At 39.0% G+C, this 19569-nt stretch overlaps 1 protein-coding gene across 3 annotated transcripts in view; it reads left to right on the top strand.

Moving 5' to 3' along the window:
* POU6F2 (POU class 6 homeobox 2) overlaps positions 1–19569 on the top strand; it is a 261225-nt gene that overhangs the window by 162890 nt on the left and 78766 nt on the right. For all 3 annotated transcript variants that reach the window (XM_066191142.1, XM_066191133.1, XM_066191125.1), the window contains exon 4: positions 785–1089. In XM_066191142.1, coding sequence (XP_066047239.1) covers positions 785–1089 — 305 coding nt within the window. The remainder of the gene's footprint in view (positions 1–784; positions 1090–19569) is intronic.

Below are 19569 nucleotides of genomic sequence, written 5' to 3'. Positions count from 1 at the left end.
AAGGAGGAGGGAAAGGGTTAATGCCTTTGCCCAGAGTATTTTCTTTTCTCTCCAGCTGACTCCCGGTCTGGAACTTCAAGGCTGGGCAGGTGATTAGCTGGGGGGGGGGGAGGCGGAGCAAGCTCAGGAATGCTGATGAATGACCCTCTCCCACCCCTGGTCAGATCCAAAGCAACTCAAACTTGGATCATCTCCCTGGAGCTCCGGAGAAAGACTCTCTCCTCCCTTGGGCCAGTGGCTACAGCAGCCAAGCCAAGGGCATAGCTGCCGTGGCCCCTGGCGCAAGGCCAGCATTGCCGATCTGCAATCCTCCTCCCCCCCGATGGCAGCCAAGGTGGGGAAGAGGGGCCACAGCCGGCCCGAGCCACTGCTCGGGGGCAGCGGCTCCCGGAGGCCTGGCCAGGCCTGGCCCCGACTGCCGGGAGGGTGGCGGAGCCTAGACCTGGGCCTCTGACTTAGGAAGTGATGATAAATTCTGCCAGCCGGAAGAGGAAAAAAAGGGCCAAGCCACCTGTGATCTCTGATTTATGCCTGGGCTCTCCAGAGGCGTGAACAACTCTCCAATTGGTCAGCCAATCTGCCAATATCTACCACAACTTCCTTAGAAAAAAACCCCTCACACCCATGCTAAACTACCGCGCACATCCTGAAGTCTAGGACCGGCTGTCCTCAGTAAGCAGTGTGCCCCTCAAAGTAACAGAAGCAGAATTTTATCCAGAATACCTTTAACACAGTAGGTATTGCTGAAACTTGTATAACTCCCTTCCCTCTTTTCAATTCACAGCTACCTCATCCCTGAACTCTCAGCTTCAACAGCTTCAGCATCTTCAGCAGCTCCAACAGCAGCAGCAGCAGCAGCAAAGCCAGCAGCAGCAGCAGCAAGCTCAGCAGGCACAGACTCCACAGCCAGCCCAGCAGACCCAGCAATCGCAGCCACAGCCATCAGCACCACCGCAGCAGAGCCAAACACAGTCCCAGAGCCAGAGCCAACCACCTCCAGCCTCACAGTCCTCCAGCTCCCCTCAGAAACCCAGCCAGTCACCAGGGCATGGCCTTCCATCTCCTCTTACTTCACCAAATCCACTGCAGGTAGGATGCTACATACAAATTCCTAAAGGTCTAAGAACAGCATGTGCATTTTCTCTTACTGCAAGGGGAAACCAAGTGAAGGTTATGCCTTCTGACCACACAGGCTGAGAAATTCCACCTTGTTTTACTCAATCCTTACGGGCATTCAGCTTAGAACACCTAAGAGGCCTCATAAATCAGAAGAGCATACCTAAAGGTGGTTCTAGGATGCTGCTTCCTGAAGAGTAAATGTCTTCTGGTTTTAAAGTCCATATTGTAAAACCCATAGAAAACTCTCTAATTTTTTTCCACAGATTCATCATGTGACATTCACAAATGGCATTTGCCCAGCAGTTACCCTTTATGATAGCTTAAGAGGATAACAATATTGTTAGCGTTGAAATACATGATCACAGAATGATTATATGCATGTGCTTTTATTGAAGAGCTCTGGGAATCAGGGATACAGGATAGAAACCCAAATCTGATTCCCACATGGATTCGAAATGGACATGTTTTTATACTCTTTCATTATATAACTACATATTAATTATTAAACCCATATTGTTCTATTGTATGAATTCTTGTAGTTTTCATTAGGCCCCCCCAAACATCGTTTCTCATGATTCTTAAACAATAATCATATTAAAGTACCAAACAATCATTACATTTAACAATCATATTATATGATGATTATGCAGGTGCAGTTTCTTACATACACGATCTAGTAAAGACAAAACCAAACCCTTGTTTCCAGAGCCTGTGTAGTTTTGGCTCCCTTCCCAGGCCTATCCAAGCCCAACCTTTTTCCACCTCTCCTGAGTCTGTTGTATACAGTTCCCATGATTTTAGAAACATTTTAACCCTATGCTATCAATATTAGCTGTTCACTAGGAGAGGATCCTGGTGTCAGCTTCTGCTGATAGACATGTGCAAGGGATGGATGTGTAACCTTTCCTGTTGAAATCACAGTCCAAATTTTTATCCTGCTAATAATCCAATACTTCTGCTAAGGTTCTTAGTATAGATTCCAAAGCTAAGGATGCCAGTTAATGCCATTCATAGATGCTCACTCCAATGACATGGTTATTTTATAATAGACTAATAGCTACCGAATCCATACTGATGGTCAGCTCTGTCCATCTTAGAAGTCCTGGGCAGAAACAGGAGAGCTCTGGTCCAGTTGTCCTAAGTTCTTAGAGTTGGATGTTCTTGCACTACGTGTTGTGCTACATTCACGTTGTGCAAAAACAGCTTTGACTGTACGCAAAAGTAGCATGATTCTGAACACCAGGGTAGTCTGTGAAGTGAGTGGAGTCTCATTCTCTAGGCAGTGAAACTGCATTTAGAAACCAGAAAAGTCTCTCTCAACTTTAGTATCTAAATTTTTAGGCATCACTTAAAATGTTTTATCCACACTGATGGATTCGGATCCATTTCCTGCTGAAATAAAACTGCATTAGCTTAATAATTAAACAATCCTTTCTTAGACAATTAAGGGAATTGGTTTACAAGAAGCTTTTCTTGCATGTGGCCAGTTTAACCTGCATTAATCTGAGCTTCAACTAAAATGCATCCAATCTGATTTTTTAAAATGGTTTAGATAATAGACTTAAAAGCCTGCAAGAGATGTGTGCTTGCTTGCTGAGCTTTTTCTTGGAGTAGAGAATAATGTTTCTAGAGCTTCTTCTCTGTATTGTCTTAAGGACTTAATGCATCACTTAATGCCCAATTTATCACATTAGTGAGTGCTTTGGGGCTTTTTTGTATGCAGATGATTGACATACAGAGACACAGATATTTTCAGGGAGCTTCTGTTACATTTTATTATCTTGGTACAGCTGTAATGTATGCACACTAACAGTATACCCTACATTTTGCTAAAACTGCCTGGCCTGTGAAATATTGTGTTTCAAAAGTCGTTAGGTCCTACAAACAAAGCAAATTCACACATAAATTAGAGTTGGAGTAGGGAAGAAGTGGGATTATCTCAGACAACATACCTCAAGAGGGTTGTACTAACACTGAATTGGAGGTCTTAACTCTTATATAGCCTTTGGTCCCAATGTTCCAGTTTCATCTGTGATCTACAGTTGCTTTCAACTGTTAGCTTCCCTGTGTCACTGCTAATTTTCAGAAGTACAATAAAAGTAAGTAAAACCTTTCCTGGTGGATGCCTATGACAACACTTCTACGTAGATACCTTGGCATATCTTTCTCTTTAGCATCCTTATGCTCACAACTACCCATCTTAGGGCAGTCTGGATGTGGCAGACTCAACAGAAGTGAAAGAAGGGAACCAAGTACTCTGAGGGGTTTTTAGTTCAAACACTAACCCTTGAACATTTTAAGAATTGGGAATACACTTAATGAAATACACCAATGTGAGAGGTCTGGCATTTTCCCTGGGCTGACCTCAGCCAGTACTGCCAAACTAGTTGCGTGACTGGAACACTTTCAGAATGGTAGTGGAGGAATTAGAAGTCATTAGGTGTTAGTTCTGGCTCAGCATTAAAAACTTGCTCATAAATTGTGGGATAAGTGGTTTTAATGGTCTTTCCTCTCTGATCTCACCATTTAAATAACCATGAAATCCCAAAGTTCGTTCACAGATACAAATATGCTGTGTACTGACAATCAGAAGAGAAGCCAGAAGTCAGCACACCACTTTAGCCCTCCCCTTAAGCAATGCATGTAGGATCATTACTTTGCCCTTCTAGCCATCTCTACAGCATTTCTACAGCAACTGTTACACTGCTAAAGCTTCCCAAGGAGTAATTAAAACTTCAAGCATGCTCTGTCATATTACCAGGAATTCTGAGACACTTTTGTGTGCAAATAAGGGGCACTCAGAAATATTTCCAGAGGACCTGCTGTTGTACTTTGTGTATGGTTGTTTGGGTACTTCTCTAAATCAGAGCAGTGGTAAAATCTCCATGAAATTTTTCTTTCCATTCTAAATCATACAGGGAAAGGCTGCTTTACCCTTGTACATCCATCTTGAGGATTGGATCTGCAATTATTTTCCTTCACACAGGCACTAAAAAAAAAACCCAAAAAGAGAGAGAGAGAAGGAAAGGAGGGAGCACATGTTTGGCAGCAGTTCCTCATAATAGCTGTTTAGAATGTGGATTTTTTTAATGTTCAATGCCCCAACTTAAAAATCAACCTAAAACAAAAGTCAGAGGTATTAAGTCCCCTAGGGTAATGTTCTTTATGAACTAGAGCGAAATAGATTTTGTTTGAAGAATATTAAGGGAATAAAGAACAACTAAGTTAAAGTTTGACAGCTAAAATTTCATTTCTGAATTCTTGACTTTTTTCATGTGGGCTTTATCCTCTTACATTATTCAGGATATGTCTGAAAGATATTAGTTTAAAAAAATGCAACCTCAAAAAATTGTCACAGAGAGTCAGTAATTCAGGAGGATGATTGTGTTTGTTTCAAAAAACTGAAGGATAACAGCAATTACATCTCAAAATGTACAGATGCTGTCATGTCCTTCAGAAGGCAAATTAAATGAAAGTGACTTGCCTAGGTATACCTGGGTAAGGTACTTTGCTAGCAGATCAGATATTAATAATGCCGGTGCCGTGTATACCAGCTAAAAGTCTCAGAATTATTCTTGTCCGATTATTCTGTAACACTCTGCTTTAATTTTATCAATGTTTTTTATATGATTCAGTGGGCTGGACTGTAGTTACAGAACTACTTTTTACGTGGTCTTTAGTGGTTGTATAGAAAGACTTAAAACCTCCCTTTAGGTTCCAGGATATGAATTTTTTGCTAACATTAATGAAGATGCTCCAGATTCACACTGGTAAAAGCAAGAAACAACAACCAGAGAAGAATTTTTAAAAGCTGAGCTCTCTTTCAGGAAGTGGTGGGTCAGGTAGATGACAGAAGACTTTCATCCCTCCCTTCTAAAATGGTGAAATTCCTCATAAAGATAATTATAGTCTGATGTTTATTTTCATTGTGTCAGTTGCTTAAGACAAAGGAATCCAGAAGTGAAAGACAACCTATCTCATGTTGTAAGTTGAGGACTTCAAAAACCTTTACTTCTGGGAAGATATACTTCTCCAAATATGCTTATCCTGTGAATATTTAATATTAGTAGATGTAAAACAGATGGGTTCTTGAATGGTCAGCATGTTGCAACTTCAAAGGATAGTTACCACATCTTAGAGAGTTTCCATGCAATTGAAATTTTGGAGTCATAGGAACTTGATTATTTGCAGTATAAAATCAGGTTAGCACAGTACTAAGTAGCTAATTATTCTGCTTGACTACCAGAATAAGGCACTTTATACCAGCGAAATATATTTAGCTGGCTCAAAAAAAAAAAGGTTAGCTTCTGGTGCTGACATTCACTGCATATTTTAGAGATATGGATAAGATGAATGTACACATAGCTAGACCTGCAAAGGGAGAGCTACACTATAGCAATGGATGAATTCTGAATGATTTCTACTTTTCTGTTTGTGTGTGAAAAGGAACAGACAAACATGAAATCCCCCAGAGATTTTCTTACTGTAAAATTATTCTGACTGTTTTCAGAACTCTTTCCTGAAGAGTCTCTTTTGTCACAGAAGTCTACCTACAATAACTGCAGCTGATGGAAGATGATGAGTGAGGAAAAAAAAAAAAAAAAAAAAAAAAATAAAAATAGGGAAGAAGGGAAGTGAAGAAATGACAACAGCACAAAAATCTTCCAAATAATAGCAAACTCTGGGATACCAAAACCAGAACCTCCTTCAGATTAAATTTTCATACTAATCTTAAATAATATATTTGGAAACTCAACACTTTTATAACAAAGGAACAAAGAAAAGCAGAGAGGCTGAAAATACACAGCTGAAAATGAGGGAGAACATGTACACAGAGGTCTGAGGCTACAATAGTCACACAAAACAAACTGCCCCTTCCCTTTCCACCCAGCCTAATTCAGTGGTTAGCTTCTCACTAAGGAAAAATCAGCTTTGAAAAAATCCAAATGTTTTCTGAGACTGACGTATTTGCATATCTTTAAGATACAGAAGTCACAGCCAAGTCTCTCAGTTTGATAAAGGCAAATTTTTCAAGGATTATGCTCGTGGTCTGTCCCTATGATTGTGTTCACATCCAAAACCACATCCAAGACTTGTTACATTTTTCTCATGCTTATTGAATCCTGAGATTAAGAAAATTTGATTAAGATTATGATACCAGTAATCCCAGCGATCTTGGTGGGTTGCTTTGTTTTGCTAAAATTATCTAACCTCTTCTGCATAAGATACTGTGCAATGTATGACTGATTGAATCTGTTCACAAGTTGGTTAGTAATCAATTGGACAAAGAAATATTTTATAAATGGTGAGTAAATGAGTGCTTTGGACACACTCACACATGGTTATTACTCACTGCAAATGCTGCTGTGATTCAGGCACTCTTGGTTTTGAGCTCTTCTTTTTGCCACTGGAATAGTTCTGTGAACCATACAGACATTACTGTTCACAAACATGAACTTTGCTTGAGAAATTGTTAGGTTTGAGTTTCAGTGCCACAAGGGTCTCCTTTCTTCTTTTCTTATTCTGGTGCTTCCGTGGTCATACTCATCCTTTCTGGGTCTTCCATTAGCTGGGCTGCTCTGATATGACAACATGGCAGTTTATCCTGGCTGGACACTCAAGAGCCTCTGCACTGTGCTGTACCCTGGCTCTGGTGCACAGCGCAAAGACATGCCAATGGTTTCCTGCTATGGCTAGCTTGTTTGAGGGCTGCTAGCATTTATGTCTCCCAGGAGTTTCATGGATGTCATTTCCACAGAAAAGCTAGTTTCATTTGTGTGTAAGGCTCATGTCCATCCACACAGTGAGCAGAATTCAAAATCTTCTTCTCCTCGACAGTCTTCCTTCTCCAAGTAGTTCACTGCTTTTTGGGGTCTTTAATGCATTGGGACTTCCCCCTGTAAAGCTGTTTAATAGTGCATTTAAACAGAGCGGAGATGTTTAAACAACCTCAGACTTTATAAGCATGTCTTCTCATTTCCTGAGGTAACCTCTCAGGTGGAGCACTGGCTGCCTGGTCCATCCAAACATACTCAGCAGCTGTTGCTATTTCAGAAGCACTAGGAGGACTGGTGTCTGACTCACATTTAAAGCAAAGGAAATTAATCTTTGAGCCAAACAACTGGCATTATTAGCACCCAAGGGGCAGATGCTGAGGCTAATAATGGAAACCATTTGCTGGAGAATTCTCTGAAGGAGAGGAGAGTGGAACTGTTTGCCCAGAAACAGATTGCTCTGGCTTCTAGAATGGGAGTGTTTAATAAACTCCCCAAAGCAACTGAAGTATTTAATAAATGGGAAAATAAATAAATAACATCCTCCCAGAACAAATTTGGGAAAGGATACATATCCCATAAGGTCTTCTATTTCCAAAGCCTCTCAAGGTAGAGAGTAAGACCCTTGGGGATCTTAAGGACAGAAGAAGTTGACACAGTCCCTCAGAACACTTGTAAATCAAGTCTACCTGTTCTGTTAGCATTCATTTCTCTTAATTTATTTTTTCACTCATGTTTCCAAAAATTGATAAAGGAAGTAGAGGATATTCTAAAGCATTATTTTATGTTTTTTCTCCTATTTTTCATTTCCCCCATTTCTTTGTATTAAAAAAAATAAAAAGGCAAGTTATCCCAAGTTTCTAGTTTTGTGGCAAAATAATTTTTCTACGTGGAAGCAAGTGGACTGAGTGAACATTGAGAACCTGGTGGGCTTGGGTCTTATTGAATCTGAGGTGCAATATTTTTAAGTGGTATAGCCTAGATGTTATATCATTAAGGCTCATTGTGCAAAAAAGCACCTAAAAGAGGTTGCTCAGCTCCTAGATACTGCTAGGGAGAGGAAAAAAGAAAAAAAAATTAAAAAAAAGAAAAAAAAAAACCCCACAAAAAAACCTCCCACTCTAGACTGTGTTTTAAATTTTAAAATTAAGCCTTTTTTGGCAGCATTGCTGAGATCTATCGGAGTGTCCACTTCTGGATACTGTTGCTGGTTTTAGCAGATGCAGGTATTTAAGAACAGTAATACTTTCTCCTTTTTATTGGTAGCCAGAGTGTTTTGAGAGAATAACTAAGCACAGGCCTGGAGATTATGAAATTTGCTTAAGTGTTAGTGGGTTGATTGCTGAGTTACAGTCTGCCGTCTTTACTGGAAATTGATTGACTAGTGTTGCAGGTCTTCACACTTGACGCTCGGATTTGACTTGAAAATTCTGCCAAGTCTTTTACTCTGAAATTTATCTTAATTAGATCTGAAAGACCTGCCACAGCAGAATAGTCACACCGATTAAAATGAAAAACAGGAGAAATTACTGATCAAATTAATCATAATGTCGGGTTACAGCTGTAGGTCTGATGTAATTTGCCACTCCAGTGAGTTACATCGGCCCAGGCAGAGGAAAGAGAGCTGGTTTTACGCTGATCCGTAACACCAGGCAGCTTCAGGCAGCTCATCAGGATGCTTGTTCCTTTCATTCTCTTGGCTTATTCTGACCTTAGAGGTGCAACTAGAAACAATTTAGGCAAAAGAAAAAATATCCCTTTATCGAAGGGGTTAGACTGGAAACATGAGCTTTCCAAATCCTTCTTGTTTCATTTTTTGCCCTTCTCCACCAACCTTCTACTTTTGTTTGAAGTAATTAACAGTTATGTGAAAATTGGAAAACTAATAACTCAGAGGTTACCACCTCAGACCCAGTCAGAAAATGTGTCTTTCTAAGAACTCCTTGTGGGTTAGGACATGAGGAAATTAGGATCATTTAAACAAATGGGTATTTAGCAGTACATGTCCTTCTGTCATGGTTTGACACTGGCCAAACTCCAGTTACCCACAAAAGCAACTCACTCACCCTCCCCCACCACAGCTGGAGAGAGGAGAGGAAAAAAAAAAACTAAAACAAACAAACAAACAAACAAAACCCCAAACAACAAAGGTTAATGAGTTAAGATACAGACTGGGAGAAAACACTCCAAGAGCAAAACAGATTCAACTTAGAAGTACAAAGTGAATTTGTTGCTAACAAAGTCAGAGGTGGATAATGAGAAGTAAAATAAGCCCTTAAAAAACACCTTCCCCCCCTCCCCCCCCCCTCCCCCTCCCCCCTTCTTCCTACCTACAACACAGGAAGACAGGGGGTGAGGGTTTTGGTCAGTTTTCTGAAACTCAAAGTTTTTTTCTGCTGCTTAACGACAGGAGTCCTTCCCTGCTACACCATGGGATCCCTTCCTATGGGAGACAGTTCTCCGTGAACTTCTCCAATGTGGTTCCAATCTCACAAGCAGCAGTCCTGCCAAAACTGCTGTAGCATGGGTCACTCTTCCACTGGGTGCAGTCCTCCAAGGACAGGCTTCTCCAGCCTGGAAGCAGGGGCCCCTTTCTTCACTGGGTCTCCCACTGGATCACAGCCTCTTCCAGGTCACAGGTCATCCACGCCTTCTGGCATGAGCATCTCCCCACCATGATCTGTGGGTGGATCTCTGCATTTCCCATGGATCCCCATGGGCTGCAGGGGCACAGCTGCTTCACCATGGTCTTCACTGCAGCCTGCAGAGGAATCTCGGCTCGAGCGCCTGGAGCACCTCCTGCCCCTCCTTCTCTACTGACCTTGGTGTCTCCATGTTGTTTCCCTCACGTGTTCTCACCTCCTCCTCTTCTCTGGCTGGAATTAAAACTGCACCACAACTTTGTTTTGACTTTCTTCTTAAATATGTTATCACAGAGGCATTACCATTATCTCTCATTGGTCCAGCTTTGGCCAGCAGCATGCATCCTCAGAGCCATCAGGGATTGGCTCTGCTGGACACAGTGGAAACTTACAGCAGTTTCTCACAAGCCACTTCTGTGGCCCCCTCGCTACCAAAAGCCAAGCCATGCCAAACCAACACACCTTCTAAGGAAGTAGGAAATCAATAATGATACTTGTTAATTTGTAAATACAATGATCCTAATTTTTTAAAAAAATTTTTGTAGTTATCACATGTTCTACTATATATAATAAACATTTTTTTTAATATACAAATTACTGATTGAATCCATGTTGATAGGAGATAAGTTGTGGCTCTTAAGGGGCCCCAGCATAACGTTTTCATCTGGAAGAGATGCCTTCTACAATTCTCCTAGTATTTGTTCCACCAGCAAGATTTGAAAGATTTTTAGGACAACTTGTCTTGTAGCGCCACTGTATTTTTTGCTGCTGATCCAGGACAAAGTCAAGAAATAAAGAAGTTTGCCACCAGCTGAGAAAGGAAATGAAGTAAAGGAAAGAGAGTCAGAAAGGATAGATGGGCACTATGAGTCTCAGGGAAAAAAAAAGAAATCTTACTTCTGAAATACACACTATTTTTATTATTTATTTACAAAAAGATATTGTCTTACCAAAAGAAATTGAAAATATTTTAATTCATAGTGATGATTTTAAATCTGCTAGGATACTTAACAGTTTTCAAAAGCAAGGTTTTTTGCTGAGATATTTCAATGTTCCATTTTTCATCTTCATTTGCATCAGAAATTGCATGATAAATTAGGCTAATTTCAGATAATTTCCCAAGGACAGGAACTTGACTTATTTCACATAGCTTAGACATGACCTAATATCCTGTGAGGATTCCAGTTGGAGAACCAAGTTAGGTTGTGTTTGTGAAAGAGACTGGAAGGCAAAGCTGAGTTTCCAGAAGGCAAAAACTGACATACGGAAACAGCACCTCGTATATTGCCAGGATTATCCTTTTACTAAAGGAATCATGATGGTGCATTCTGGTTCTTAAAGGAGATGATATTTTTTAAAGCAGCAATCACCTCTGCAATGTCTTTGTATAACTATTAAGAAATATTTATATGATTGAAAAAAACATGGGGGAAGCACTCAGATTTGGGAGGATACTAGTCTTTGAGCAAAAATACTAATGCTACAAAGAAAATCCTAAAATATAGGCCCAGCCACATTACAAAAGAGTTCTCTTTGCTATAGCTGGCCAGTAATTTGGTATCAAAAGATGATTCTGAATGAATGTGATAATAAGCATTATAAAAATTGTTAGTTTCTAATGCACTCATGATTTTCACCATAGTAACTCTATAACTCTTTTCAGTCTTCTAGAGAGCCAAATCCAGCTGGAGTGCTGTCTTTGTACCTTACTGCTCTTGTCCCAGTTTGGGTGTCCTCGTGGACTGGTGGGTCCAGCTACAACAGGACAGAAAATGGTAGAGGGCTGATCTCCTCCTGGCCTTTTCCCAGGAACTTGGGGGCACCTCACAGAGAGACAAGTAGAGCTCCCAGTGAGGGTGCTCCATGGGCCATGGGGCAGGTAATGAGGACTAGATCAAGATCTAGGAAGGGGCAAGTAAGGAGAAGTCAGTCTCATTCCCAGGATTCATCTGAGCGTGTAGAATGTAGAATCAGTGTAGAATGCTCAAGGACAGGCCTGATCTTAGGGAAGAAAAGGAAAATGTTGGGAGGAGGAGAAGGGAGAAAAAAATGGCTTTGTTACTCACAACGTCTTTGTTCCTACTGGCTTATTTTGCTGGGAAAGAGAGAAAAAACCCCTCAGTACTTGCATTGTAAAAGACTGACATTTCAACCCTGATCAGCATTCTGGAATAAGATACTCTGTGCATTTCCATCCTACCTTTGTGTCTGCAACTTCTTACTTTATAACAAGACCTAACTCCACTATGAGGGAAGTAGGCAGAAGATTTCTCACAGCACTCAAATGAGACAGGAGGAAGCTCAACATGCTGTTATGGAGGTTTCCTGCTCTTCTCCCTCCCCATCTCTATAGAACTGCAGCTGCCTTGTTTGGGGTTTTTTTAGCTGTCTTCTGACTCTGAAACATGTTCTCCATGCAATCAAAATGTGTCTGACAGAATTTTCAGTTCATGTAAAACAAATATAAAAATAAACAGATCTTGAGAAAACCAAGCCATTCTAAAAATCCTTGATGTTTTCCCCATAGGCATTCAAAGACTATGTCTAGGGGGAAATCACTGGCACTTCAAATGTAAAAGTAGGTATAGAGATAAGAGATGTCAGTCCTGTAGACCCAAACTTGGCAGTCCATGCAGGAAGAGGAGAGAATTCTTTTACTGCCATATTAAATCTGTATATTTACCTCTAATCTCATTATCAAATTATGCCTTTGCTTACTGAATTCACTTTTGACAAATAATTTGCATCAGGAAGCAAAGTGATATAGTAAATATGTTGTTGGAGTCAGGAGCATGAGATTGCAGTCCCAGGTGTGCCACTGTCTGGGATGTCACTCTGCCTTTCTATTCCTTTGTTGACCCTCTGACCATTGTTTGATCACCACTTTATACTGAAAACCTTTACAGTTTTTGGTTGAATGCAATGAGGCCTTGATCTTGTATCAGGCTTCTAAGTACTGCTGCAAAACTGATACTACAAAAGCAATGAATATTCAAAGGAGGAATCGCATAGTCCCCGTCACTCTCTTTCCGAGAGTGGTGAATTCAGAGTAGTATTGCTGTTCACTTCAGAGTACATAGAACTGGTATCCATTTTGTTTTCAAGTATATTGAATATTTTGAAGTTTCTGTCACCTGCTCAGTGTGCTGTCAAATGCACTAATGCAAGGTTTTCCTAAAGTTAATTTTCCTACTCGTAATACAATACCCAAATTTGCTTTAACACTTGAAAAAATCCATCCATACTAAAGAGAATCAGTTGCTTAATCCTAAAATTAAAGGTTATTGCATGCAAGAGAAAATAATTACATGCTCAAAGTATGGAAAAAAGAAAACTTTTTTAATATGTAGGTATTTGTATAATTAAAGACTAATCAAGCATGAAGGCTGCTGACTAAACCAGAAAATGAGATTGTTGGCAAGCAATATTGTAATGTAAATGCCATTTTTGTTTAAGTACTAAGGAGCTGGAGGAATGATATCCTGAACAGATTAAAAACAAACAGCATTGTTAATAAATATTTATCAGATTTCAAATGAAACACATGAAGATTTTTATATTTTACATGCAAAATATATTGGCATTGAAGTATTCAGTCACTTTTCAAAGGTTTGTTCACATCTTCACTTTAAAAAGTTGATAACATGCACTAGTGATAGAAACAGCTTTAAAACTCAGTCTTAATCTGTAGCAACATCAGTAATGTGTAGGCAATGGAAAACAGCTAAGAGATGCTAACACAGTTAACTTCAGATGTATAAAAATAACTCCTGGGGCTGGATAGTCAGAATTTGAGTAGCCTGGATGCGTTTTACTTTCTTTTTCTTTTTTTCAAAATGTTCACATTAATTTTTCAAAAACAGAGGGAAACTTCTGAAGCTTAAATCCATGCCATGAAACAAATATTTAGTAAAGTATTTATGTTGGGCTTATGTATATACAGCAATTAACCAACATAACCACTTTTTTGTTATATGTATGTTAGAGGACTAATTTAATTAAAGGTCTGTATCATTTTGGGGCAGTATTTTAAGTTTGTGGTTTGCACTGGTTAAATATGCTCATCATACACCTTTGTGTTATGTTATTGCAGCCTTAATCTTGTTTAGAAGTGGATATAAAGATGTTTGGCTACAACAGTGGTTCAAAAGAATGAGGAAGTGCTAGGACATCGAATGTGTTCCTATTCCCATTCATTTTCTTTTCATTACACTGTTCCCAAAGTTGGCACTTCTCAGCATGCTGAGGTCCAACAGAAACCATCTCTTAATAAACTTTGATCATACAACAATTTAAGCTAATTTAAAGCATCCTTTGAAATCTGTGAAAAGAGGCTAAACCCAGTGGTTATGATAACGAGCCAATGAACACCTTTGCTTTCGTACATATGCTGTGGGCCATTGTGTCCTTTGTGTTGAGGTGTCCTTCCTGTTGTTTCCTAACAAATTTACTTTTTGGAATAATCTTCATCTCACTTGAATATGACTGAGACATACAATAGTACGTCACTGACAGAGTTATTGAGGGAAAGTGACAAAAGGGATTTTTGAATGTAAGGCTGCCTACTGTCTTATCTAATTTTTCCTATCCTAGTGTAATTATATTCTATTTGCCTTTGGACTAAAGGAGTGTAGACAATTTAAAATTAAATAATACCATGAAAAAGTCTAATGCTAGTCTCTTGGATAAGCATTGATCAAATTTTCAGAAGGGCTGAGTCACTACCATTGAGATGAACAGTAGAAATTATTATTTAGCCTTCAAAGGACACAGATTTCAACCTTTGCATTTCCTAGAAAAGCCTTGCTTGTGTCTATAGGTTTTATCACAGGAAACTGACAATTTGAAAATGCCAAAATTCAGGCTGAGGTCAGGCTAAGTCAGCCTGGCTCATACAATATCCTGTGTTTATCTGAATTACTGATCTCTTAAATGTGTAACTTCACAGATGGGCATATTAATATATTGACATTAAGGAACTTTACAATAAGTACTTTCTAAGTCCTCTAAGCAATTCATATTTGCATTTGTTTAATGATAGAAAGGATTATGTTTGTAAAAAGACACTAAGGAAAACAGTAGGAAAAGTACAAAACTTTGTGTGTAGACAGTCAGTTTACAGTGGTCCAACAGGAGGAAAATAGCAGAGGCAGTAAAGCACATTTAGATCAAAGCTATGCAACTGCTGGTCTAGGAGCCAGGTCTGGATCATAGGAAGTCCTGTGACCGTAGGAAGCCATAGGAGGTTTCTGTAGAGATACCAGCTGAGCAAATAAAAGAAAAATAAAAGACTTTGAAGGCAATTGCACATTTGCTTTACCTTGGGGTGTGTCATTGCTTGTGGGTCTTGAGAGTAGCCCAAATACCTAAGGAGGTGGGCAGGTGAAAAATCTGCCTTTTGATATTTTTCTGTTTGTTTGTTTTTCATACATAGTTGACTGAACCATAGTAGTAAGTTTTAGCTTGCCTGTTAGAAAAAGAGCCTGATTCTTTTCTTCTACAGAGATAACTGTTTCTCCCAATGATTAGTGATTCTGTCAAGCAGATTTGTTCGACATTTATTTGTTTGTTTGACAATTCCTTTTTGGTTTGTTTATTTTCAAAGGTACTGTAGTATGAAGTGTAAGTTAAAGAACAGTTTTACCTGTTACTTTTAGAAGGGACATTTACCACAGTTTTCTGATGAAAACATAGAATGGTGTAAATTATTTAAAGGCTAAAACCGACACTTTCAGAAATTATTAAACTACCTTGTGTGGTGGAACATGGAGAGGAAATTCCTGGGATATTTATCTGTGAACCTCTGCAAGTTGAAACAGGAATGGAGTCAGAAGAAAAAGAAACAGTCCCACACAGAAAAAGTAATTATTCACAAAATAAAAATGAGGATAATGGTTAGAAATGTCAGCATGTATGTTTGAAATGCCTTTGGTGAGGCTGTTACTTAGGAAAAAGTTATTACTGTCATTTTGTTCTAAGTACCACATAGTTATCTCATTGTAACCATGACTTGTATAGCAGTCATATATATGGAAACCCTACAAAGAAACCTCAAACCACCTAGTGAAATGTAGCATGTCTCCCAGCTCTCTGGCTTTATGCTCCTTGACAACCATCAACCTAAAAAGGGCTTAAAAATGCTCAGCACTAGTGTACATAATCTCCATTTACCTTCATGAATCAATAAGGACATGCAAGCCTCATCTTCAGTGTGTGGTTTTGAAAGTCTTAATCAATCTGATTCTGCAGACTAACAATATACTTTCCTCCAAGCCATAAAATGTAGGATCACAGTCCAGGATATAGCCTCCCCTGGAAGTCTGAAGGTCAACCAGATGCTGCTCTGGTTTCCAGGACTGTCCATAAAAGTTGCCTTCTTTTCAAAGAGAATCTACCCCTCATCTGAGCAACAAATACTGAAATTTGTGGATGTTTTTCTGGACATGTTCAATTTGATTTTGTAATTTCTTCACAGGATGAAGTCTTATTACATAGATTAGGCAAAAATCAGACCCAAGAATATTCCATCAGCTCTACAAATACCTAACTTCAAACCAGAAAAAGAAAACAATAAAAACAGGGCAATTGAGAAAACTGTGGATGTATGAAGTCAAACCATTAAATCTGATTTCCTTCATTTTGCTTTATCATATGCACATGAACCCCATGCCATTTGAGAAATTTGATTCAACATAAAGCTCTTAAAACTGGGACATTTCAGTTCTACCAAAACACTTTCTTTGAGAACTTATGGAAGGAGACACTTACTAAACACAATCAAAATGCCAAAAATGTTTGAATTCCAATGGAAAGAATAATAGTGCAATAAATTTTTCCAGCACACATTTTAAAGCCTGTTTGAAAAAAAAAATTGTAAGAAAATATTGGAAATTAGTCCAAGTATAGAATATAAACTTCACATTAGGGTTCTGTGTTTAAATTTCCATGAGGTGCTTCAGCACTTCAAGAAATGGCATGAAGACCTGAGGAGGAGAAAGAAAAAATTGGTACACTTCCCAGTTCTGACAGATACAGGTTTTCCCTATGAAATAAAGTCAGTCATACCAGTAAAATGAGCCAGAACTGAGCAAACAAGATTTACCTGAAGAGCTGAGGTTTATAATCATCAGGGAAATAACCACTCTCCTTTTCCTATAACTTGTTCGTTTGCAAAATTCCTAGTATTCTTTTAGCAGCTGGACAACTCAAGACCTCTTTCCTTATTTTTTGTTTTGAACTGTAGATTCACTGGAAAGCAAATCTATTCATGGCATCTAGTTAAATCATCTCATAAAATAGTATCTTAGACTCAGGTTTAAGCTTTTCACTGCTCCTGATTCAAATATGAGGCTTCAACCAGGGTCTCCACATGCTTGTGAATGCCCTGATTTGGCAGAATAATACATGCTTGAGGGCTTTTACTTTTCCATCTTGAAATATAAATAGTTCATCAGGTCAGAAAGAGAACTTATCCTCCTATTTGTCCCAGTGTGCATGGTAACTTTTACTAAGGAAACAATTCTAAACAATGACAGAGAAATGCTACAAGACTGTAAGTATGTGTAAGTACCTCTTTTCTGTTTGAGAACCGCCTGCTGAAAATGTTAGTGAAAATTTTCTCAAAATGCCAGCCAAGCCCACAAGGAGCTGTGTAAGTACTCCAGATGAAAACTAGGACTGGTTTGTCCTTGTTCTCTCTGGGGAGAAGAGAGGCTGATTATATAAGTTGCATGATATTTTATCAGTTGTTTGAATGGGAGAGTTGCCACTTTAGCATAGCATGAGCACTACTTTTCCTGTGATGACTGCCTGGTGTTTGGACTGCTCCTGGCTGATTTTCATTCTATAATCATTAAAACTGAGAAGATATTTCCTAAGCTAATTTGAAGGGGAAAGATGATTCAGAAAGATACATAGATACATAGAGAGCAAATCTATGATTCAGATTTGTTCAGAATTTTTTTTTAAATAAATGGTATCATCCAAGCAAAAGGAATAATCTTCAATGTAATTAATAAGTAACTTTCTATCACTCAACACTAGTTTTAATATAAGGAAATGTTAAAATCCTTCCAGAAATTACAGCTAAAATAAATCCCTAAAAACAAAATGTTAGCTCCAGTACGATTGAAACTTTAGGAGCAAAATTTTACTTTTGATGATATTAGGTCAATGCAGACTTTAAAATAAGAGGAATTACGGGTTCTGAAAGTAGAGTTTTAGCCTTATTGTTTTGATAAAGCTCTGTGACCCGTGGCCCTGGAAAAATTGAACTTAGGCTGAAAAAATACCACTTCTTATTGATCACATGGTTATTAAAGTCAGCCAAATGCTCAATTTATATGTCAAACACTTGTAATATTTCCTGTAAATATTAGAACCAAAGAAGAATGTGATAATATTTTGTTCAGTTGCATTGGATTTATTCAGCTTTTCATCACTGAGAAATAATAAAAGTGGCACTAAATAATGCATTACATATGCCAAGCATTTATCAAAGCTAAATTAATTTCCATCTGCATCATGTATGTGGTGTTTGTATACAATAGTTCATGTATATGAAGGCCAGAACATACCCATCCATGTAACTGAGTGTGACTGTTAATAGACCATGGGTTCTCACTCTCGCCCTTCAGTACACCTTCCTACTCCCTGCCACATACTTGTAACCTTTGGAAGGTGTGGCTTCTTTGTTGAACCTCAAGGAGAATGAGGAAACATGCTAAGTCAACAGATACTAATTAAATGTTAAAGGCAGGTTTTAAAGTCCCTTCAGTATATGTTGCTTCTAATGACATTCAAGTGCTCTTACAAGGGAGGTCAGGGGGGAGATATTTAGATCCCCCAAGCTCCCCCAAGATGCCTTTCCATTACCAAATGCTTTCATATGAGTAATCAAAAGAAACCTTTAGTCAACCACTGGGGAGTCTTTACAGCCTGGCTTCGATTGGAGCCTGAGTGGAGGCCTTGTGAGCAGGATGTGTTTGTAAGCATTTCTAATGGCATTTTGATGTACATGTACAAAATTGATGTCGGAAGGATCATTGTAAACTCCCAAACAGTAGAATATTGAGAACGTTTTCAGGTGGCAGTCAGATTCTGGCTGGCTGGGCCCAGTATATTTTCTCATGTCACAGTTGATTAGGTTCACAGGGAAGTGGAAAGAGTAAAAAATTCTCTTATTACTGCAGCAATGCCATATCAGCCTCTTTTCCCTTTGAATGCAACATTAGTTTTTGTCCAGAACTCTAACTGCTTTCTACAGTATGGGGAATTGTAAAGCAGAAACAATTTTCCCAGCTAGGCTGACCTTCACAGTAATGAGAAATGACTTGAATTTCTCTCTATTTCTCTAACATTTGGTGAGGAGGGATAGGAGGTATGTGTTTGTTTTACCTGATATTATGTTGTGGGCGTCTATTTGGCACTTTGAGCCTAATTTTTTTCCATTCAGGAGATTACATGGACTGCTGCACTATCTGACCCAGTAGCCAGCCCTCAAGTGTATACAAAAGTGACAGTAATGCACTTCAAACCTTCTGTTATCACAGCAGTGATGGCATTTTGTTTCAGCCATTAAATCATCTTTTCTTTTTTCAATGGATGGCTATTTTCATTTACTCTTCAGTACTTGTTCAGGTGATGAGCAATGATCTCGAGAAAATTAAAGATTCATTGCCAGCCAGGTAGATAAGGAATTCTCAAAGTGAACCTATATCTGCCATGTATTTTCCTTCTGAGTCTGGTGCTATACCACTACAATGCTGATCATGTCTTGGGGATGGGATAAGAAAATTCTGCAGTTATGTGCAGAGCAAGTAAGAGCTATATCTGAAGAGTCTTTAACAGCAACACGTTTGTCTAGAAATATGGGTTGCTTTCTTTTACTTTCCAGGTGTTCAGAATAAACCTCTTCCCCTGTGGAATCTGAGGCCTCTAGCAATGCATGGTAGTCCAGGCTAGGTCTGCCCTGCAGATGCAGAAGTAGAACTGCAGAGGTGTCAGTATAATGAGGCAAGGATTCCTGAAGCAGG

Source organism: Chamaea fasciata, unplaced genomic scaffold (assembly GCF_029207755.1).
Source record: "Chamaea fasciata isolate MVZ Bird 193981 ecotype frontalis unplaced genomic scaffold, bChaFas1.0.hap1 SCAF_1, whole genome shotgun sequence".
Classification (NCBI taxonomy): domain Eukaryota; kingdom Metazoa; phylum Chordata; class Aves; order Passeriformes; family Sylviidae; genus Chamaea; species Chamaea fasciata.
Note: the sequence above shows the minus strand (reverse complement) of the source record. Positions and strands in the feature narration are given on the sequence as shown.